Below are 24,407 nucleotides of genomic sequence, written 5' to 3'. Positions count from 1 at the left end.
CTTCAGTTTCTTTTTGTAACTTTTTAAGGGTTTTCCTAATGACCAAAGACCACCAACGGGTTTTCCGGTTAGTAATCCTATCATGATCCCAACCCAAATCGATTCAATGCATAGTAAAATGGGCGAGTGATGTTTCAGAAATCGATTCCATGAAATTCCTGTAGATTCCTAATTCGGTTTCTGATGAGACATGAAAATGTCCCATCTGAATCTCTTAACTCGGGTTAGTTATTACAGTTCGAGTGGTTACTCTGATGATTTGTTTGATTTTCTTTCTCAGATCTCATTTACAGATTTCAATGCGAAAACATCGTGATAAAGACATACTTGAGGGGCATTTTGGTCATTTTAATGACAAGGGTATTCTGGTCAATATTAGTGCTCATGTGAAAGTAGAGTCCAATACGAATTTATCGGAAAAAGCGGAAGTTAAATCGGAGTCCGGACAAGAAAGATAGAGCGAGTCAAAGTTGAGTCGGAATTAGTTGACTAAAGGTCAACATGGATCTCTTGAAAGCCACATGGCGACAGATGGACGGCAAAGTGTGCGCGAGGGATGAATTCGGGATTAGTGGGACGTCGCTTGGGCTTTTTCTTTGCAACCAGATCCGGTACTGGGGCGCAACGAAGCTACGGTACTCCCGTGCACATCTAACGGACAGATAGCGGGACAACTCAGGTCGGATGGTGGTTGCACCTCCTTACGCTGTCTCGTGATGTATCGAATCATACCCTTGTTGACAGCCAAGCATAACCGGTCGGTCAATCCCACGACTTTTGCCAATCAATTTCTTTCCTTTTATCTCTTATTTTCTGTTTCTCTCTCTCCCATTCAAATTAAGTCAGGAGTATTAGTAGAGAGGAAGGAAATAATAGAAAGAGAGATTATCTTCTCTTATCTTTATTGATACTAGAGACAGAGAAAGAGAGCTGGGTTTGGGTATGAAGATATTCGGTTGTGAAGATTGAGAGAGAAATTGATAAAGAAGGAAAGAAGGATTAGATGGAGATATATTGGCTGAGTATATTTCATAGAGAGAGAGAGAGAATGAACAGAGAGATAGAAAGTAGAGGGAGAAAGGGAATATTATCAAATTTAAACTTAAAGAGAGAAAGAAATCTAGAGGATTGAGGGGGATGACTCGGGTATAAGAGAAGACAGGAAGAGAGATTAAAAGCATCTCGGATTCGGTTGGGGATCACTTCTCTTAAGCTCAATCAGAAAAGAAAGATTAGAGAGAGAAAGTGAGATGAATATAGAAGCTCTCGGCTGGAATACAGAGAAGTACACCATTGATTCGATTATTTTTCTTTTTTCCTTATTCTCCTTTGTGAGAGAGAGAGATATCACAAAGATAGGAAGAGATTGTTGACAGAGAGAGGAAGAGTTTGTAGAGAGACAGAGAGAGAAACAAAGAGAAGTTTATGATCTAAAACTTGTTTTTTTTTTATTGATTTCATTAATAAAGCTTCAATCTTTTCAGTTATATTGGATGTAAAGAGAGAAAGAAAGGATTATATTAAAGAAAGAGAGAGATTACAGAAAGCTAGAGAGAGAATTCAGTGAAGAAGACGAGAAAAGAGATTGGAAAATAATTTTCCCATAGGGAAATCGTTTCCGAGAAGATGAGAAAATCGATTTCCCTAAGGGTCTGTTTGGTCTGTTTTGCTGGAAAATCGTAAAAACAAAAGGAAACCTATTCCCTTAGGGTCTGTTTGGTTTGGAAATAGCTAAAAAGTTAAGTTTTCTTCTTCCTCTCTTTATTTTATTTTCCAATTTATCTTATATAATGTCCATGAGTAACTAACCTTTTTATCTAGGGTCTTAGATGAAGTTCTTCATAAATAATTTTATCGATACGATTTATTAATAATTTTTATTGTTTTTCACGATAAAATCTTCCGGATTTTTGGACCATTCATGGACCAAAAGTCTGAGTTATATAAAGAATTTTTTAATTAATTAAATCATAATGAATCATTGTTAGAATTATTATAAGGACGGATTCGACAACCTTAGGTTTCTCCCCCATTCCTTGTATCATTTGTAATTATTTTCTTTCCGTAATTTTATTTTAATATTTTATTTATTTTATTTTATTACCAAAACCTCATCAAAACCAAAAACCAAGTTACTTCCAAGTCTTAGAATAGGTTTCACTTAGTCTCTGAGGAACGAACCGGTCTTACCGGAATTTATTACAACTTGACACCCGTGCACTTGCGGGTGTAGACCTATTTAGGAAACTTTTTAGGCCCATCAGTTTCCCTCTCTACCTTTCCTTCCAAAAGAATAAATCTGGTGGTGGTCCTTTTCAGATCTGTTGTGGTGTTTTGATGTGGTAGTGGTTATTGTTGTGGTGGTGCTGGTCTATGGTGATTCTGTGGTGGCGTTGGTCTATGGTGATTTTGTGGTGGTGGTGTATGGTGATTGTGTAGTGGTGGTGTTGGTTGTGCTGGTCCGGTGGTGTTAACGGCGGTGGTGGTGGTGGCTGTGGTGGTGGTGGTGGCTGTGGTGGTGGTGGTGGCTGTGGTGGTGGTGGTGGCTGTGGTGGCTGTGGTGGTGATGGTGGTGGTGGTGGGGTTGTGTTCCTGGGTAGAAGAGAGAAGAAGATGGATTTAATTAGGTATTTTAAAGTTAAGCAGGGGTAAAAACGTCTTTTGCATTTTTCAGATTTTGGTCTCCCTTTTCAGACTTGTTTTGGAGTCTGAAATGAAGGTGTCTTTATTCAGCCAATTCAGACAGTTAATAATTCAGATAAAATTTTCAGATTTAACTAAATACAAAAAACAAACATCTGAAATCTGAATTGGACTCCAATTCAGATTTCAGATCTGAAAATTGTAAAAAACAAACAGCACCTTACTTTCCGTAATACCCGTTTTAGTGTTCCCCCCTCCCCTTACTACCAATTTCTAGGCAATGTTAATTCTAAGGGTTATTTCTCAAATGGCCCCCAATTTTACGACCAGCTTCCTGCCTGGCCTCCTACTTTAGCAAATATTCTCGTATTGCCCATTTTTCCGTTATCTTTAACTGTTTGTTACTCTCTCTCCTCCATCTCATTTTCTCTCTGCCAAGTCACCTATCACGCCACATCATCATCTTCTTCGGCAGGGGTCGCCGGCCAAATTTCCGGCCGGCAACCTTCAAATATTAAATTTTTTTTTTATTTAATATTTGAAGGTCGCCGGCCGGAAATTTGGCCGACCGGCAACCCCTGCCGGAGAAGATGATGATGTGGCGTGATAGGTGACTTGGCAGATAGAGAAAATGAGATGGAGGAGAGAGAGTAACAGACAGTTAAAGATAACGGAAAAAGGGGGCCATACGGGAATATTTGCTAAAGTAAGGGGTCAGGCAGGAAGCTGGTCTAAAGTTGGGGGCCATTTGGGAAATAACCCTAATTCTAATGACCTATTCGTCAAAACGCCCCTCCTCCCCTGACCTCCCATAAAAATTGACCAACTTCCAACGTAACCTCACGGACCACTATCGTTGTACGACCACCATCATTGCCAGTCCACCACTGTCATCTTCTCTCTGTTCTTCTTCTTTTTCCTCTTTACATCTTTATAGACCCATGTTTGGGTACGTCCACAATGTGGGGTTTCAAGTAAATCTGTGAAATCTCAAATTTTAGTGAGATTTTAGTTCATTTCAAAACCCTAAGTCTTTAGATTAGTCGATAAATTGAAATATAGAATTTCAAGTCAAGTGAACCTCTGGATTTCATCGCAAATTAAATCTCCACATTGGACGTGGTAGAGGCAGGGGCGGCCCGGGCCCAAAGCAATGAAAGCGGTCGCTTTGGGCCCCAACGTAGTGAAGGGCCTCAAGTTTCGAATTTTGTGTAATACTTTGAAGTAATAATTATAATTCAAATAGAATTTAGACAGGAGTTAAATTGTAGCTTAGTGGGTAAGGGCATGGACTTTATGGAAGAGGTCAAGGGTTCGACTCCACTTCATAGCATTATTAGAATTTTTACCTATTTTTCCGAATATGCACTATATTAGGGCCCCAAGTTTCAATTTCGCTTGGGGCCTCCCAAATGTTTGGGCCGGCCCTGGGTGGAGGAAGGGATATGGTATGGAGGAGAAAAAGATAAAAAGGTTTTCTTTGAATAAAAAGAAGAAAAAAGTGAAAGAAAATGTCAAAGGATAGAGTTTACTAGTGGAAAAATGTGTTACATTGGAAGTTGTCGTCTTTAGAGCACATTTTAGTGAGTTAGTCATTTTAGGGGGTTAAAATAGAACTATCCTGTATTTAAACAACCCCACAAATAGATACTAGATAGACTGCAACTTAGGTGGGCTCAACCCTAATCCGTTGATCCAAAATCAAATCCCGACCTTGGGTCATGATTGGGTTTGAGGTCGCGCTATCGCCTTTCCAGTTTTGGCCTTTGTCGCTACAACCTTAAATCACATCATACCATAGAAATACTTAAATCATAGTACTGACTTTCAATTGAGATTCTTTTTCCTAGTAATAAGATATAAATTCTTTAAAGACTTTGTGTCTCTAACACAAATCTCTAAAATAAATTGATTTAATGTATATGTCATTCTTTAATTTAGTAGAAAAAATTGCTATTAATTTATACTTAAAATATTGGATGATTAGGACATCTATGTGCTTAACCCGATCAAATACAGTCGCAAATCAATACCAACCCGAGAAAATCGAGTTCTCTTTGAATAGGTGTGTGTTTTTTATATTTGTACGTATGATAAAATAATCATTTTTTTAAGTGTATCTCTCAACATCAAAGTGGTAGTTGGAGATATATGTGACTGCAAATAATGTTCTAGATTCTTTAGGAATTAAATTAATAAATATATTCTAACCAATTTAATTTATTTTTATTTAAAAAGACCCATCACAAGAAGAGGGGGCCGACTAGCCCTTTGATGAGAGGAACCATCTACTTTGTTCATTCTCTTACTTTCACTTTTCTCCCTCGCTTTTCGTATCTCTCTCTCTTCATGTCTCTCTCCTTTTGTCCATTTTCGTCGCTCTCCAATCCACACTGTTCTCGTCAGGGGCGGAGCCACATAGGGGCCCGTGGGGGCGCAGGCCCCCACGGGTCCGCGATAAAAACGTCTTTAGGTGTGAAAATCTCAGGGTCGAATTTCGGTATAGTATAGATGATTGTCTATTTGTATCACAAAGTTGTAGTTGGCTTGGTGGATGAGTTCCTTGCCATCCACACAACACGTCATGGGTTTGAAACCCATTGTCTTACTATTATTTTTAGGTTTTTTAGGTGTTTTATTGTGAGACCTTTTAAAGGTGCCTTGTCTTAGTGTTACAGCCTCCCTCAAGACAAATACTTATAAGGGGGCTTTCTAAAATTTTCAATCTATTTTTGTCTATCTAGTTAGTACCTCAAATTTCCTTTTTAACTCCTATTTTTTTTTATCAAATTTCTTTTGTTCCTATTTCTTTGTAATTCATCCAACTTCAGATTGAGTTATTTGCATCCCCATATAACACTTGGGTCCTATTAATTCTTCATTCTTATGTATATATACAAACATTATTTAGTTTAATTGCAAATGTTACTTATTTATGTTTAGATTTTAGTAAAAACATGTTACAGTTAGTTGTAGCCTAATTAGTTGATAGTATTGCATGGACATATAGAAGTCATTGGTTTGAAAAACATATGATTTTCTTTTCGCAATTTAGACTTATAACTATTTTCGATAGAGGTTACTATTGAAGCTCTGCAATTCGTCATTAATGACTGTATTTTTTTTTTTTACTGTTCAACAGTGCCCCCACAAAGAAAAGTTTCTGGCTTCGCCACTGGTTCTCGTCTCCTTTTTTCTCTATCTAGCACACACTCTCTCGGCCCATAACCACGAAGGCAAAGGGTTTCGCGTGAAACCATTAACTCTAGTGTTTTCTTAGAGAAACGACATGAGATCTGGCCTTTTAACTGATATCCAGAGGTTCCTACGCAAAACTTCTAAACATAGCTCTAAGAACATCTCAATAGTGAAACTCTAAAAAACTTAAGTGTCATCTAGGATATTATAGAATTTTTGTTAAAAATCATCTACAAAATGGTACGCTATATTAAAAACTACGCTGACATAGAGGAATTTATTTTAAAGTGTCAATGTCTCATTAAATATTTAATGTAATATTGACTTTTAGAGTGTTTATATTAAAGATGATTTTTTCCAGAGTATCTCTAAATGACCACCTACAAACAGAATAATCTTGAGATCAACTTTTGACAATCGACACTTAAGAGTTTTAAATTTGTTCCCACATCTCCCATTGAAGACACTCCTTGACAGACAGAAGATAAAGAGTTTAGAAAGACTTTGGTTTCACTGAAAAAATTGAATAGCGACCAACCAAACTTCTATCCCATGCAAACCCATTTTCTTTTGGCAATGAGAAATTATCTTGCTTTTGGGGTTTTTTTAGGGGTGTTGTTAATTGTGAGTTTGCCACTAGTACTACAGTGCAAAACAATGGAACTCCACTAATATTTCATCATGTATTATCTCTTATGTAATTTCTGATTATTAATTTCATCAATAGCATCTCACCTACATCCATTGATCCTCCCTGGCAGTTACAACCTTTCCTCTCAGATATCGAACGTTATGAAAGCTATTTTGAATCAATTCAATTTCTTTTTTGCCCCCGAACTTGTAATAGGGTCGCTCATGAATTGGCTGCTCTAGTATTGCATGAGAATCTGTATGGAGAATGGAACTCCACTAATATTCCATCATGTATTATCTCTTATGTAATTTCTGATTATTAATGAAATTATAGATCTGTTTCAAAAAAAAATGCAAAAGAAAATCCTAGGTTACTTTTGGATAAAGTGAATTTCGTGACTTTCAAGTACTTTCTGTTGATACAACAATTAAACTTACAACATTTGTGCAACAAATTCTATTTTTGTGGTCCAGGTCTTTTCGAAAAAAATTTAAACTACAAATTATAATAAATGAAAATATAGTTGAACAATCGTGTCTACAGAAAATTTTTATTGTATATTGCATTTATTATAATTGGGTCGTATGGATAATAGTTCTACATTCTTTAAGATTTAAACGTTTAGTTTAGATTAATCCACTGAATTGTTCGTTCTAACTTATATACTGTAATAATTTTAACTCCATTAAAAAAAGATTAACTGTTTTTGCTATTCTGAACAAAAAAAAAGAAATGTTTTGCTATGTCAAATCACTCTTGAACATTCACATAACATTCAAGTTACCTATTTCAAACTTTATGTCAAGATTGCATTGGAAATTATTTATGCATTTATTTATTCGAAACATAAGCAAATGTATGTATGCCCAGTTCATGTCGCACCAACTACAACGTCAACGAAATTATATCGACTGTCGATTACTATATAATTAGTGAGATATATAGCAAAATTCATCATTATCCATTCTACTCATTATGTATTGCCTCAAAATATTCATATAGAACAAACAATGGAGTAGATGGAGTGACATAAAAATGACAGTGACCCAACTAATAGACAATTGAGAATATAGACAACACAGAAATTAGATGTACACCATGGCTTGGGGTGGTAGACTAATGATCAGTCATCAGTATATGAACCCAACAAAACTTAATAATCTTATCTTCCTTGCACATAATTGGTCCCACTAGGTCAACTAGTCTAAAACCATTATGATCTTTATGTAAATGAAGATAATTCATTCAACATGAATATAGGTTTTGGAGATTTATGCTTTTTAGATCAAGTGAAGTAGTGAACAAGTAAAAGAGATGTTGTTCAACAAAAAAAAAAAAAAAGTAAAAGAGATGTTTAATTAACACTAAAACAAATTAAGGGTAACTTATAGTTATCATGTTATAATTTGATTAACGGGGGATGGGTTTTAGGTCCAAAATTTTAAGTCCAAAGATAATATTAAATAGAAAATAAATCCATCAGGAGTAATTTTACATGTCTATCTACTACTATCTAAATTATCACAGGTTAAAAAAAACGAGAATATGATAAAAAGAGATCTTAGCAAAGTTAAGTTATGGTCCTCCGTCTCTCTCATTTCATAAGTACGACGAAGAAAGTCCTCTTCGTCGAAACTCCTTCTTGAATGAGAAGATTTCACCCTTCGACCCTCCCTATGACACCCTTCACTGCTAAAGGAATGGTTACCTTAGTTAATGAAGGGGGTGATCCTCTTTTCAGGGGTTCAGGGAAGGATAATCCTATAATTGTTTGCCGATTTGTGAAAAAAGAAGATAAGGGAGTGAGATAAACAAATGCTTTAGAGGTTGAGACATAAGAAATGATGATGAAAGGGGAAAAAGATGAAAATGAGATGAAGAAGAACGTGAGGAGCTGAAAGAAAAAAATTATGATTCTTTACTTTTCTCCATTTTAAAAAATAATGAAGAAACTAGATGAAAGAAACAATAGGATGAAAAACCAAAGAAACGACTAAAGTGGGTTTTTTTAAGAATAAATATAACATTAACATTAAATTAAAACAAATAGCTTTATAATAAAAGAAGGTCTAAAAATGTAAACCAGTTAACCGTAGAGACTAAATTCGAAATCAACGAATTCAAAGGGATTGATTGCGGCAACCAAACTATGGGCCACACTATTGCCCCCTCTTGGTCAAAATGAGAGAATCACGTGTCGCTCGCGCGTGCGAGATCACAGTCCATCGATTGTGTGATGGAGACACCATGGTATAACTGGAATGACAACCTTGAGGGGTAATTTTGGAAGGTTAAACTTAACTTACCCGAACTCCGACAGAGAAAAGGAAGCATCTAAGCAGTTGATGAAAGATAGAGGGTAATGCATAGAAATTCACCATGAATTAGGAGGTAACCTAAAATACTTTCATCGTGAACCCAGAGAGGTCGAGTTAAAGTTATCTCAAAACTCCTGAAAGTACATTATCAACACAGTAATACAAATATCCACGTGTCATAATGAACATCGGAAGCCCTATTCACTATAAAGAGCGATAATAACACAATATCTTCTCTCCTCGTTCCCATTCTTTCTTGGGTTTTTTTAGAGAATGATCCAATTTATTTAGATATATTAGGGAGATACCCCTAAAAACATTTTCGTTTAAAAGTTAACCCCCAAAGCTCATTTTCCTTTCAAATAGCCGTGAAGTAGTGGTCATGTAAATCACATGCTCGATCTCTGACCAAAATACCCCCGTCCTAATTTTTAGTATATGACCCCCATTGATTTAGCTATATTATGATTACACCCCCAACGAAAATACTTTGTCCATTCGAATAGTTTATCCCGAGCCAATACCTTCCCATCTCAAGATCGGTTGAATCACCCTAGTTACATGTTGAACCACTAACTCCGAGGTTCGCCCATAGACTGGGTCATGCTCACCCCTAGCCAGAGGTCAGAGCTAGATCCAATCCACGAGTGACTCCGGTTGGTTCACCCTTGTTACGTTCTCTGTCTCATAAGTCTGAGGTTCGACTATAGATTGGGTCATACTCTCCCCGAGCTAGAGCCAATCAGCGGGTGACTCTGGCCTAGGTGTCACTTGTACTCCGATGATAGGGTGGATCCTGTCATTACCAGTCCGAGGTAGTTGTACCTAAAATTACTTGTATGAGTCAAGTTCAAGTTATAATATCACACCAAACCGAACCCAAAAAAGAATGGAAGAACAACTAGTAGTAAGTAGTTGTACCCAAAAATGGTATAATTGGTTTCAAAAGTCTCTGTTTTATAATTGTTTCTCACAAAAATCTGATCTTGAATCTTTTAGTTATGTTTTAAGGAGTTGGTATCCATTTCTATCACACGGGTTCCGAAGAAAATATGAAATCTTAGAAGATTTTGCTAGAGAAGAATTGAAATCTAAAATTGAAGTAGAATAAATTTGAGAAGAAGGAGAATCAATCAAAGAAAAAGAAACCGAAGAAGAAATTCATTTCTGTTAAATCGGTTCTCAGATTGTCTTTCAATAACTAACCAAGATTCAGAGCAAAAACAGAATCCAAGTTGACAATGAAGAAGAGCAAAAACAAAAAATTAGTGAACTCCAGATTGAAACCAGAATCTGTTTGCTTAGATCAACAGATCCACAAATTGAAGAACAATTTGGATTTGGGAGATTTTAAAAGGCCTCCCCGTTTTTGTTAAAAGGCCTCCCCATGGTTTCGTTGACTTGGTAAAACACGTTTGACTTGGCTTGGTTAAAGGGCCCCCTCTTTGAATGGGTGAAAAAAACCCCCTTTAAGGGTGTATTTCACCCACATTAAGATTTTAGTTGTTAATTATTAAACTTCCTAAAACCCAAATCCCTAGAACCCCAAATCCCTAGAAATTCCTCTCTTATATTCTTCTTCCCTCTTCTTCCACCGGAATTGTCAACATCACCGGCGACCATCATCAACGGGGAAAGTTCATCGGAGTTGTGCAACAATCTCACATTGTTGTTGCACTCCTAAACCACTTCTCTATCCCTTTCTAAACTCTCAAACCACCATGGATGAAGCAAGTTTCAAAAGTTTTGGAGAAACATCAAAGGATCCTAAATCATCAATTTCTGGACAAGATTCAGTCTCCCAAGAGGTATATGAACATATCCTAACACTTTTTTCCAAGTTGTATGATATATTCGTTGGTTGTATGAAAATTTTTTGGTTGTTGAACACGGAGGGTATTTTCGGTCTGGTACAACCGAATTTATGCCATTTTACGGCTCGAGTCCGCCGAAAATATGCACAGTAGCTACTGTGCAAAAATTCGGTGGGCTCGAGCCGAAAAATGTCAATTAATTCGGTTCGTGCCCACCGAATTTATGCACAGTAGCTACTGTGCATATTTTCGGCGGACTCGAGCCGTAAAGTAATACATAAAACGGTGGTCTCGGGCCGTTTTGACTAAAATTCTCTTTTTTCCTTATAGGGCTTTGCTGTTGTGGCTTCTTCTCAACTTCCATCTCAAATTACTACAGACACTTGGGATTTTGGAGGTTCTAATACACAAGAAAGGTGGCATGATGCAGTCGAAGAAAACGAAGCATCATCGGAATTTGGATGTCTTAAAATTGTAAATCGTGAATGTGGAGAAGAAGAACCCAACATTGAAGTTCCAGATAAGAAAGAAGAAAATCAAGAAGAAAACAGACCATATGAAGGTTTTGTCAGCATTGATGTTAGTGAGTATTTTCGAACTGAACAAGTGTTTGAAACGAGAGACGAGTTAGTTAAATGGGCAAAAGAAATTGGTATAAAAAACAAGATGGTTGTTATGATTGGTAAGTCTGCTGCGCGGAAAGGTGGTAAAAAACCGAAGATGGATTTACGATGTGAAAGAAGTGGAGAGTATCGTTCTCATCTTAAGGCAGAAATAATTCCTAAAACAAAAGAACCGTCCACCAAAAAGAGAAAAACGAGTACTAAGAAATGCAATTGCCCCTTCAAGTTAAAAGGAATACCGATAGACGGAGACAAGTGGAAGGTGGAAGTTGTGTGTGGGATCCATAATCATGAACTTGCAGTGACCTTAATTGGGCATGCATATGCCAATAGATTGAATAATGAAGAAAAGGCTTTTGTTGAAGAACTATATCAATGTGGTACAAAACCACGACAAATTCTTTCTCAAATAAAGAAAAAATTCAACGATAATACCTCGACAATGCGTACCATATACAACGAAAGGATACGAATCCGGCATAGTCAACAAGAAGGTAGAACTCCTATGCAACAATTGATGAAATTGTTAGTTCAACACAATTATGTTTATTGGCATTCAATGAAGAAGGAAACAGGGGAGATTACCAACTTATTTTGGGCACACCCGGAATCTATCCAATTGCTGAAGTGCTTCCACACGGTGTTAATGCTTGATTGTACATACAAAACAAACCGATACGGGAAACCATTGCTTGAGATTGTTGGGATGACTTCGACTATGAAATCATTCACCGCGGCTATGGTTTTTATGGATGGAGAGGCAGAACATCTATACACTTGGGCTTTGAATCGTTTGAGGACATTATTTCCTCCTAACTCTATGCCGAAGGTATTTTTGACTGATCGGGAACAAGCATTAATCAATGCAATAGGTGAAGTCTTCCCACATGCAGATCGTTTATTATGTACTTTCCATATAGATAAGTGTGTGGTTGGAAAGGTTAAACCACACTTGAAAAACAAACCATTCCGAAAGTTCATGTCAATGTTTCGACTAATCATGTTTGCGGAAACCGAGGCGGATTATAATCGCGCTGTTGAAGATTTCGTCACAACGTGGTCGAAGAGTAACGCCATTGATGTTATTTATGTTCAGAAGACTTGGTTGCCATTTAGGGAACATTTTGTAACGGCATGGACCGATAATGTGATGCATTTGGGTAATACTACAACGAATAGGGTTGAAGGTGCACATGCGAAGCTGAAAAGAAACTTGGATACATCCGAGGGTAACTTCGTTACATGTGGGGAATCTATACATTCAATGACTGAGACAGAGATTGTTGCGATTAAAGCTACATTCGAGAAAAGTCGTACATCAGTGAAGATGTCTCATCAAATCAACGCCTTTAGGGAACTCAGGGGTTATGTCTCACACAATGCACTTGACCTGTTGGCAGATGAGGTGGAGCGGGCAAAAACTATAGGAATTGATTCAAATTTGTGTGCATGTGTGTATATGTCTGTGTATGGTCTCCCTTGTGCTCACGAGATGGAAATCATTATGAGACGCGGTGAGGTGATATCTTTGTCACTCATTGACCCACAATGGACTAAACTCTCAATTATTCCTACTCTTGAGGTATATAACGAACTTCAGAGTTCTTACGAATTAGGATTGTTGTACTCCATGTGGGATATGTCGACCGGTCCTGAGAGAAAAGCCATATTAGAAAGGTTGAGGAGTATTGTTTGTCCTTCAATGACATCCATGACAGAACCTTTGGCAAAATTGAAAACCCGAGGAGCCCCAAAGAAACCAAGAAACAGAAAAGAGAAGGAAGCAGCTGTAGGGATTTACACCCTTCTACTAGTGTTTATAGCGGAAATATGACATCTAATGTCTACACTAGTATTCCCAGGATCACATGCAAAACTAGTAATTAAACTAATGGAGATAGTAGATTACCTTAATCGCTTTTCCCTCGAACTAGTTGAATTGATTGAAGAAGACCAAGAGCTTCAAGTGTAGCTCCTCTACTTGGGACACGAGCAATCAATTTGATCTCCCACCTTGTTGTATAGCTAGCACACCAATGGTGGTTGGAAAAGAAGAACACCTTCTTCTTTGACTAGATTGATAGTTAATGGGAATTAGCTCACTTTCTCCTCTCTACTTGATGTGGTAGAGTAAGAAAGCTTAGAGAGAAATTCCACACCTTATTCTCTGCCCTAAGAGTGTTTATATAGAACCCTAATAAGAATCCACCTCCTTTTAGGTTTCCTAAAACACCCTTTAGAATAAGATTTAGGGAAATAGTCGAAAATAGCAACTATTGGTATTTTCTCAATTCCCTAAGGAGGAGGTGTCCAAACACCACGAAAATTGGCAGATATAATGTTTATTATATCAGCAACTAACCCTCCAAAATTCAGCCCAATCCGAGTCCTAGAAGTACCCGAACCGGTCTAGGCCCAAAAACCCTGTTTTTGGCCTTTTTATACTATCTTTGCCTAATTCCTTTTTAGGCCTATGAGATATGTTTATGGGACACTCCCATGATTATATCTCACTCCCACTAGTCATATCCTAGATCAATTTGTCACTCTTATGTGTAACCCGTTGTAGGATCCGATCGAAGTTAGCCGCGAATTACTTCGTAATTCGACGATCGTAGTTGGTCTCTAGCTACAACTCTACGATCCCTAAATCAATCGGACTTGATGATCTTCCACATCAATTGTCCTATCCGACAAATTGTTCGCATTGTCACCTTGGTCGAAGGACATCTCCTTCAACTCCTTCAGACTCCCACTTGGACTTAGAACAAGTGCAATGCCTCGATTCCCGTGTCAATTTAGTATCCCATCTGATACGTCACATCATTCAGACTTTCTTGATATCCGAGTACAACTGTAAAAGACAAACGATTAACTTTTAATCCGTTTGAGCGCGGCCACGCATTTTCAGTTGCTACTCATCAAGTGGCCTTGAGACACTTTGTACCTAATGTGATTAGGGTGACACAATCCATTCTTGCGCTCCCACTTAACTTCATGTCTATCCTGTCCTTCCCAGTATCCGTCTTTATAACCTCCTTTTACGGCGCGGCGTTTAACGGAACCAAAGTCGGGCATTCCTTACATAAGATGAGTGGAGCACTCATGTTTTGAGGAATCTCTCCAATTGTCTTTATGAGAAGTATTGACGTTCATCACGAATGATGTACTTCTCATTTGAGGGTTATCCAGTGTATAAACCTTTTATACACCCACGTAGTCGAATAGAATATACTATTCCTATAGCCCATGAAACTGCGCTAACCCATCGACTCCCGTGCTAGTCTTCGTGAGTCATTGTTGTCCATGCAATGACCTGGACCAGGGATTTTTGATAATAAATATTCCAAGTTCACTTAATAGGGTTTCATTCATCAGATCACGTATCTGACAAACCTATTCGGAACGTTTTATTATCGATGGATTGTCGTTTAAACACTAAACCAAGTTTAGACGACTGGTGAAATAATTCTTATTATTTCTGATAACGAGAGTTGTAAATCTGAGCCTCTTCCGTAAAACTCCTTTTACCCACTCAGTTTTACTTGTCGAGGTTTAAAATTTATACCTCATACCTTAGACTGTGTATGAATCTCATACTATGTCTTAGGTGACAGTTTAGTTTGACTACCGTGGTAGTCGGTTTTAAACTTTGCTTATTATCAATTAATTTGAAGATTACTATCTTCAACCTTGATAATATCTAGTAATCTTTACTAGAGTTAAGACCTTTAATTCTTTGTGTAGTATTTGCAACAGTTCCCAGCTTAAAACACTTTTAGCCTACTTTCCTTCCATGTCTGGAAGTTTGCTACGATGACATGTTCAACTTTGTACTACTTCATCCTTTAGCCTTCTAGGATGTACTAAGTAGTGTTTCGGTTTTCCAATCCGAATTCGGATGTTTAAATGCTAATCATGTCCAACATGATTGACTTTATGTTTTCGAACATAAATGTCTCTCTTATGCGTGCTAGCTCATCGGTGTCTTTTAGACTCCGAGTTTTGCAACGCCCTCTGTCATGAGTTTTTGGGTCGAAATTCTTTTAGACTTTCCGAGTCTTAGATTTTCTGTTTCGGATCTCAAGCATCTCAGCGTACTGAGTCTCTCTAATCCTATCATCCTTTTGATCTATGCTTATAGATCTTCAGATGCCCAAAATGGCATTTTATCCTTTTGTGTGTGGTCCTTTATTGAGTCAGTTCGTTACTGTTATACAACACCTTATGTCGTACTCAATCTTTTGTATGTACTCTGCATACGGACCCGGAAGGTTTGTTTACTCCCACTTACCATCTTGAAACTCGTGATTCAAGATTTTCTTCATTCTCCAGGAATCAAATTTCTCTGATTGCCTTTTGAATCGAAGATTCTAACTCTTGCGTGCTTTTAATCCGTCGATAGATTTCTGAAGCATGCTTGTGGACATAACTTGATTGGAAGAATCTTTATTCTTCTTGTCTCGTTTCGGGAAACACGAATGTTTCCATCCTTCTCAGTTTTCTATTTTGGAAAACCAATTTAGGTCTTTTGTTGACTTAAATTATCAAGCTTCATGTCTTGACGAGATATGGATTCCACGATGATTTTGGGTTCTAGCTAAAATCTAGAGTCAGTTTCCGTTTCTGCGCAGGTCTTTTATCTCTTCAGAAATAACCTTTATTTTCTGTGTCTTTGAGATTTGACCTTTTAGGGCTTTTGAACAACAATTTGGAATTCTCTCAATTACTTTAAGATATTCCTTTAGAGACACTTTCACTTGTTTTGAGAGTTCTCCGGCGAATGTCATTCGCTTTTGTGCGGTGGGTTTATAAGATCATGTCTTTAACCTTTCCTTTTCCGAGGAGCCGCAGTTTGTTGCTCTTGGTCGACTTTAATCGTCTTGTACAAGTTTCATGATTGTTCTTCATGACCCTCCATGATTTTTTTCATGATCGAATTAAATCGACTTGTACTTTTCTCCCACTTATTCTTGTAATAATTAGTGTTTTTCTCCCAGACGACCAGGTGTGCTAATTATTAGAAGAATACTATCATGAGCAACAAACACTTTGTTCTCTTGATTGGTTGTGGAAGAAGCCCAAATTTCTTTCAAAAGAAATTGCGTCAGATATTAGCTAGTTTTTGTAATGCTTTTACAAGCTTAGCTGTTAGAATTTTGGTAGTTTTGTGAGAAGCTATGTCTAGACTAAATGGATTTTGGAGGATAGAGTTCGATTCGTGTTCTTCATCTTAATCCTTTTGGACACTCCAAATATGGATAGGTTAGAAGTACGTTTGAAGATCAATCTCTGTTTTTTACTCAAGGCTTTCTTTCTTGTCAATTTGATTCATGTTTTGGTTATAGTGGACTTGTTGTCCTCATCCCTTTCCGATTGGGATGAACCTATCTTATAGGTTTTTGACCAATTTTAGAATCTTTTGGTATAGTTTGTTAAATTTAGCACTTATTAACATCTCAATTTAGAAATAAAGTTCTTTATTGATTCTCCATAATACTTAGTACAGAGATGATGTTAAAAAACTAGAAAACGATTAATCTAGAATAGTGCCTAAAGTAGACTTCGATCCCTTTCAGCATCCTTAGCAGTCGAGGCTTCTGCTCCATCTTGGATCTTGTCTTCCTTAGCCAAATACTCAGTTCCCAGCTGCGCCTGTACATTCACAATGAAAGGGCAATTTTAGGTATCATATACCAAGGTTTGGGAATTTTCAGTATTTGATAAGTTAACTGTTTATACCTGAATTGGAAGCCACTGTTCCATTCTTTTTGTCCTCCAAGAACTTAGGGCAGTTTCTTTTCCAGTGGCCTATGCCACTGCAGTAGAAACATCTTGACGTAGATTGAATACCTTTGTTTTGAGGTTTAGCAATACGTTTGCCTTTTCCTTTTAACGCGGGTTTCTTCTTCTGCCTCTTGTTCTCTTGAGCCACAAGAATCTTATTCTTTGGCTCCAAGTCCATTGTTAGTCGTTCTGCTGCCTGAAGCATTGCATCAAGTTCCTCTAAAGGCTTGTTCCATCCATTCATCGCATATTCCATCTTAAATAGATTGAACCCTTCATGAAGTGAATAGAGGATCATGTCATTAGCCGCCGATTGGCTAACAGGAGAACCCAGCTCTTCTAGTTTAGCAAAGAGTTCTATCATTTGCCGAACATGAGGACCTACTGGTTTTCCTTTCTCGAGGCGCAGACGCAATAATTTACTGGTTGTATCAAACCTCTCCACTCTCGCTTTGCTTCGGATTGAATCCTCAATTTTCGGAGTGATGGAGGGGACTTCCATGTTCAGAGGTTTCTCGTTAAGAGTAGCCTCCATGGCTGATAACAATCGAGAAGTCATTGATTCTGGTTCTGCCCTCTTTTGATCATCCTTTTGATGCTCTATTTCCTTAGCAGTCAAAAAATCCAAAAATGGATAGTCTGAGACATTTAGCTTGTTTTTAAACTCTCCATCCAATATTTGAAGTATCTCCCGATTCCTTCCTTCATGGATGTTTTCGTTTAACACCTTCCTTAGGTATGTTCCAAGGTCGAACTTGTTTCCTTGTGTCATCTTTAAAACTACATAAAGTAATGGCAAAGTTTTAAAACTCGTTATCGTTTTTGAAAAACATTAGTTTTCCCACATTATTCAATATAAAATCGTCCCCGATTGAATAAGTGATTCCAAGACCCCAGTTCTTCGAAGTAAAGCGGACGAAGGCCTTACCCTTTGACTCCGTCGTTCCGGGTGAGCGAACTACTTCACTGATCATACCTTATGACTCTTGGTTGATAGATTTCATTAATGAATGACTAATCTATCCTTTTGCCTCGAGTATCCAAGACTCTCTTGCTGATCTCGTTGAGTAGAACCATTTAGACGTGTAGGCCTCTTCTATAGACCTACCCGCATTGTCCCAAGGTAGAGGAGGTACTCTGCGAAGGCCGACCCACCTTCCTCAAACAAGGGCGCAACGAGTGTCTTAATCTGGATAGGCGATTACTCAAGATTACTTTTGGGGACTTTTACGCTAGTCTGGCGTTTGTTATAGTGAACTATTTAGCCTAACTAACATCCACGACATAAAGCGTAAATAAGTAAGTAAATGCGCGCGAGAAAGTAAATCAAGCAGACATGGATCCTAGTATGGCCCCTAACCTAGAAGATCTAATCACCCTTGGTTTTCTTCTTGTTTCGCCTTTTGGTTCGTCTTAGATCGCCATCTTTGAACCTCCATTGATTTCTCCCACTCGCCTTTGGATTTCATCCTCGAGTTTGTTCAATGGACTCATAGACCCTAAACTCTAATTACAAGACTCTAACGATTCGCAGATCGTATAAACTTGAAATTAAAATTAATTACAAAGCATGCACCCATCCGTGCTTAAAACAAGAATAAAGAAATAAATCTATGGCCATACTAGTTTCCCGCATTCACTTCACATGCAATCATATAATATATCAAGGCTAAGAATTATATATGCATAATTATCTTGGGAGATACTTTTGTTGACATCACATGTCACATTACGGACCTTAAGTCTAAATTCGAAGAATTCTACTAGTGATGCTTTCCGGTTTTATCTTTTATGATTTCTAAAATCATCTTTAAGAAAAACTCCGTTTTGGGCTCGAGAAAGCCCGGGTCAATTTCGGAAAAAATATTGGTTCGATTCTTAATGATTTCATAAATCAATTTAAAGAGAAATCCGTTTTGGGCTATTGGATGGCCCGGATTGATTTTGGAATTATTTGGTTGGAATCGGAAAAAATTTTGGCAAAAACTCCCACTCGAATGATGGTCCCTTTTCGTGGTCCTAAAAGCCTCGAAAAAGCCCGGGACAAGTCCTAGACAAGTCCCGGTCCAAGCCCACAAAAGGGCCCGGACAAGGTCCGGACATAGCACGGCCCATAGGGTCGGCATGTCCTGGCCGAGGCCTATCAAGGCCTGGTCTCGTCCTGGCCGGAGTCAGGACGCTAGTCCATGTACCAGACGCGTCCTAGACGCGTCTGGTGCTGGACCGGACCAGCACTAGGTGTCTCGGACTAGTCCGAGACACCCAGAACCTCCCAGACGCGTCTGGTCGAGTGCTCTGGACGCGTCCTAGACGCGTCCAGGAAGCTCCTTCGCAGCTGCTGGTCGCGTCTTCAAGACGCGTCCTTAGTAGCTGCTCTGGACGCGTCTAAAAGACGCGTCCAGAAGCTTCTGTCGCAGCTGTTGGTCGCGTTTTCAAGACGCGTCCAGAAGCTTCTGTCGCAGCTGCTGGTCGCGTCTTCAAGACGCGTCTCAGCAGCTGCTCTGGACGCGTCCAGAGGACGCATCCAGGAGCTTCTGGTCCGGCCAGGAAGCTTCCTGGCCGGACACTAGGGTTTTTCAAAACCCTAGTTTCCAAAAAGAAAGAATTTTTTTTTTTTTTCTTATGCAACTCTAAGTTGCTATTTTCCAATTTTAAAACTTTTCTTAAATTTTTGAAATTCCTTTTAGAACACTTCTAAAAAAATTTTAAAACTTTTAGAAACTTTTAAATTTTTCCAAATTTGTTTTGAGAGCTTCCTAAAGTCAAAACTACTCTTTTTAGAACTCTTCTAAAATTCTAAAATTCCAAAATTTTGTTTTTCAAAAGTTTCCAAAACTTAAAAACAACTCTTAATCAAACCAATTTTGGATCAAAATCTAGGTTTTTGAAATTTTTCAAAGAACAATTTTGAAATCAATTTTGAAAAATCTTTGAATCCAATTCAAAATTAATCAAATTTTATGTTTTAAATTCTTTTTAAACATAACTATCAATTTAATCAAGCATGGATTAGTTTGAAATTCAATCTTTTAAAACACTTTTAATCATCAATGTGATTCTCAATTTGAAAATTTATTGAATCCTATCAAATTATGAGTTAAAAATACCTTTTAAAACACCTTTTAAAATACTTTTATAAACTCAATTTTCAAACTATCAAGCATATTAATTAGTTCGATTCTTAGCAAAAACTAGTTAATGGCAAGAGGCTCTGACGCCACTGTAGGGATTTACACCCTTCTACTAGTGTTTATAGCGGAAATATGACATCTAATGTCTACACTAGTATTCCCAGGATCACATGCAAAACTAGTAATTAAACTAATGGAGATAGTAGATTACCTTAATCGCTTTTCCCTCGAACTAGTTGAATTGATTGAAGAAGACCAAGAGCTTCAAGTGTAGCTCCTCTACTTGGGACACGAGCAATCAATTTGATCTCCCACCTTGTTGTATAGCTAGCACACCAATGGTGGTTGGAAAAGAAGAACACCTTCTTCTTTGACTAGATTGATAGTTAATGGGAATTAGCTCACTTTCTCCTCTCTACTTGATGTGGTAGAGTAAGAAAGCTTAGAGAGAAATTCCACACCTTATTCTCTGCCCTAAGAGTGTTTATATAGAACCCTAATAAGAATCCACCTCCTTTTAGGTTTCCTAAAACACCCTTTAGAATAAGATTTAGGGAAATAGTCGAAAATAGCAACTATTGGTATTTTCTCAATTCTCTAAGGAGGAGGTGTCCAAACACCACGAAAATTGGCAGATATAATGTTTATTATATCAGCAACTAACCCTCCAAAATTCAGCCCAATCCGAGTCCTAGAAGTACCCGAACCGGTCTAGGCCCAAAAACCCTGTTTTTGGCCTTTTTGTACTATCTTTGCCTAATTCCTTTTTAGGCCTATGAGATATGTTTATGGGACACTCCCATGATTATATCTCACTCCCACTAGTCATATCCTAGATCAATTTGTCACTCTTATATGTAACCCGTTGTAGGATCCGATCGAAGTTAGCCGCGAATTACTTCGTAATTCGACGATCGTAGTTGGTCTCTAGCTACAACTCTACGATCTCTAAACCAATCGGACTTGATGATCTTCCACATCAATTGTCCTATCCGACAAATTGTTCGCATTGTCACCTTGGTCGAAGGACATCTCCTTCAACTCCTTCAGCAACCATATCTACTAAGAGAGATCCTTCTCGTTGGGAGTATGCACAATGTATTCCGGAAACATCGGTTCCATCGGTTAAAAGTGCACGGAAAGCCAACAGGAGATCTCGCGGTAGTGGTGATTCATTTTTACGTCTAATGCCTGAGGTGATTTATCCGTTTATCAGTACTATTACAAACGTTCCAGGAGACGGTCATTGTGGTTTTAGAGCCGTCGCTCTTGGTCTCGGGTATCCCTCGGAGGTAGGTTGGATTGAGATCCGAAAAGGTGTTCTTAATGAACTCGAAACACGTCCAGAGTTATACAAAGCCATGTTTGGGTCTTTTTATGACGAATTGTTGGTTTCGACCAACAATTTTGATATACCAGCTGAACATGAGTTTTGGTATACTCACGGAGAGACGAGTTATTTAATTGCCACTCATTTTAATATAATGTTGATTCATTTGGCGAAATATGATTCAACGACATTTTTACCTTTAATCACCGGTCCACCAACACCATCTTCCGAAGGTTTGTCTCAACCACATACAATGGTATGCATTGGTTATGTAAACAATTGTCATTTCCTTAATGTTAAGCTACAAAACGAAACTATACTTCCTCCGATTGCTAGGCAATGGGCTCGATACGCTACTTTAGATGCAAGAAGGTGGTTGACTATTTGCGAACATAAAATTGACAGTGGCGATAATTTCAATCCGCAATTGGAAGAAACTCCATCAAGTATAAAGAAGGAAGGGGACACATCATCGAATGCAATAGCAATAGATATGGAATGAAAACTTAGTTGAAGTTGTTTTTTTTAGTACTAACTGTTAGTTGAAGTTGTTTTTTTTTAGTACTAACTGTTAGTTGAAGTTGTTTTTTTTTTAAACGTAAAGTTTTTTGATCAAAGATATAGTTTTATTTTTTAAAATAAGAACGGCTCGAGCCGATAATTTCAGTACCTACTGTGCAAAAAAACGGTGGGCTCGAGCCGTTTATGTTACTAAAAACGGCTCGGCCCCACCGTTTTTTTGCACAGTAGGTACTGTGCAAAAATACGGTGGGCTCGAGCCGTTTTTAGCAACATAAACGGCTCGAGACCACCGTTTATTTGCACAGTAGGTTCTGTGCAAAAATACGGTGGGCTCGAGCCGTTTATGTTGCTAAAAACGGCTCGAGCCCACCGAAAAGTTGTATCTTCTTTTGTATCTCTCTCTCTCTCTTTTGTATCTCTCTCTCTTTTGGCACATATCTCTCTCTCGGAGTTTTGTATCTCTCTCTCTCTTTTGTATCTCTCTCTCGGAGTTTTGTATCTCTCTCTCTCTCTTTTGTATCTCTCTCTCTTTTGGCACATATCAAAATATAACATTTCAACCATATAAAAAACCAACCGTTTTAACATATCAAAAGATAAATTATCTAAAGCCGTTCAAATTATAAAAGTATCCGACATCATTCAAAAGTTTCCGACATAGGTCTCAAAATATAAAAGTATCTAAAGTCGTTCTAGGTCTTCCTCCTGCCCACGGCCTTTGTTTTTGTCCTCTTCCTTGTATTTTCTTCCTGAACCCTCTGGGGTGCCTCTGGAAGTTGCTCCTCCCTCAATACTTGGTGAAGAATTTCCTTTCCTGCATCCACCCCAGACAAATCTAGTGCAGCAAGGGCATGCCGAATACCCTCTTTCTGAAAAAAAAATCAAGTCTGTTAACATGTAATTCCATCAATACTAAATAAAGTAGATTACATGCTTTATGTGTACTTACGTAGTAAGCAATCGAACCGAGTGAGCTTTGTGCTTGGTTCGTCTTCCGATGGTTTGGGTTTTGGACCTTCGGGTGTGAAATTCGACTAAACCACTCAGCATATCTATCATCGACCTCCCAAGCCGAACTAACCCGTTGCGACCTATCTTTCTCGTTGAGGACATGATGTTCCCAGTTCTCCCAATACCATGTATGTTCTCCATAATCCTTTGCTTCACTCCTTCTCTTCTTTGTTGCTCTCATGGGGGCAGACTGAATATGTTGAACCACACCAAATTGCCTCAACACCCTTTCGGGTTGATACGGCTCGGCAATATCATCAAATACGATACAACCGCTGTAGAAGGCGTATAGTGGGGGAGATGACTCACCAATGCCCATGAGTCTATATGGGTCCCAAATAACCTAAATAACACAATTATTATACTAGATGCTCATTCAATGTCAAATTAACATGCAAAATACCATAGTATATAGAATTTTACCTCTCGCTCCTCTAAATCGTCGATCATCTCTCGGAGGTTAACCAGTCTGTCATCTAGATTTCCATGTGTATCATGCTCCGTCCATCTACCCATCAGAGGCAAATCCGGCCTAATGTCGAAATCCTTTTTCAAATCCGACAGACCAAGCTTAAAGTGCTCGTCAATCCATGCCTAAACAAGAAAACAATTATTACTACCAAGAAGATAGACTCCTAAATTAATCAACTTATAATAATGTGAGAAATACCTGGAGGAGGGGCAGATAACCCGCCATTTGTCCACCCTTAGTGGAAGCATGACCGAGCTGCCTATAAAGATAAGAAAGTACAGCCGTGCCCCACGAATATTCAGGGACCTTCGTCAAGTCCATCAAATATGTAAGGTAGCAAACAGGCACCTTCGATCCACTCTTGTTACAAAAAAGAGTCGAGCCCATAAGATGGAGAAGGTACCCTCTGACGCAAAAGTCTTTCTTCCGTGCGTCATCTTTGTCTAAGCTACCCGAACAGATTTCCCTCAACCACAACATTCGGACACTCTTGCACTTAGTCGTCTTCAATTCTGCTTCCGCAGCCTCAGGTGTCACCCCTAAACCTTTCACCAGAAGATTGCATTCATTTACATGATCATTATCAAGATGAACCGAGTGATCTGTAATCTGAAGTCCTGTAATACGATGCACATCCTCTAGTGTGATCGTCATTTCTCCAAATGGCATGTGAAAGGTGTTAGTATCTTCATGCCACCTCTCCGTGAAAGCCGTGATAAGAACCCGGTCAAGTTTCTGGTAAGAGTATTTAGCGATTTGCAGAAGTCCTGATGCTTCCACCTTCTCACGAACTACTTTACACTCGAGTTCTATGTCCCAGACATGTTCCTTCTTTGAATCCCGTATACTTTTACTTTCAAGGGCCCCCACTTGCACACCACTTGCGTGATTATGTAGTTTCAAAACAGGACGATCCTACGTAAA

The 24,407-nt window shown here is 38.3% G+C and overlaps 1 protein-coding gene across 1 annotated transcript; it reads left to right on the top strand.

The window, feature by feature from the left end:
* The first annotated feature begins 11,273 nt into the window (after positions 1-11,273).
* LOC147559850 (PKS-NRPS hybrid synthetase cheA-like) lies at positions 11,274-21,980 on the top strand. The gene is made up of 2 exons (XM_086659222.1): positions 11,274-12,907; positions 21,176-21,980. The coding sequence occupies exons 1-2, from the start codon at positions 11,274-11,276 to the stop codon at positions 21,978-21,980; spliced, it is 2,439 nt and encodes an 812-aa protein (XP_086515348.1).
* Positions 21,981-24,407: the final 2,427 nt, after the last annotated feature.

Source organism: Eschscholzia californica, unplaced genomic scaffold (assembly GCF_041429995.1).
Source record: "Eschscholzia californica isolate CP2 unplaced genomic scaffold, dmEscCali1.0.p SCAF_2, whole genome shotgun sequence".
Classification (NCBI taxonomy): domain Eukaryota; kingdom Viridiplantae; phylum Streptophyta; class Magnoliopsida; order Ranunculales; family Papaveraceae; genus Eschscholzia; species Eschscholzia californica.
Note: the sequence above shows the minus strand (reverse complement) of the source record. Positions and strands in the feature narration are given on the sequence as shown.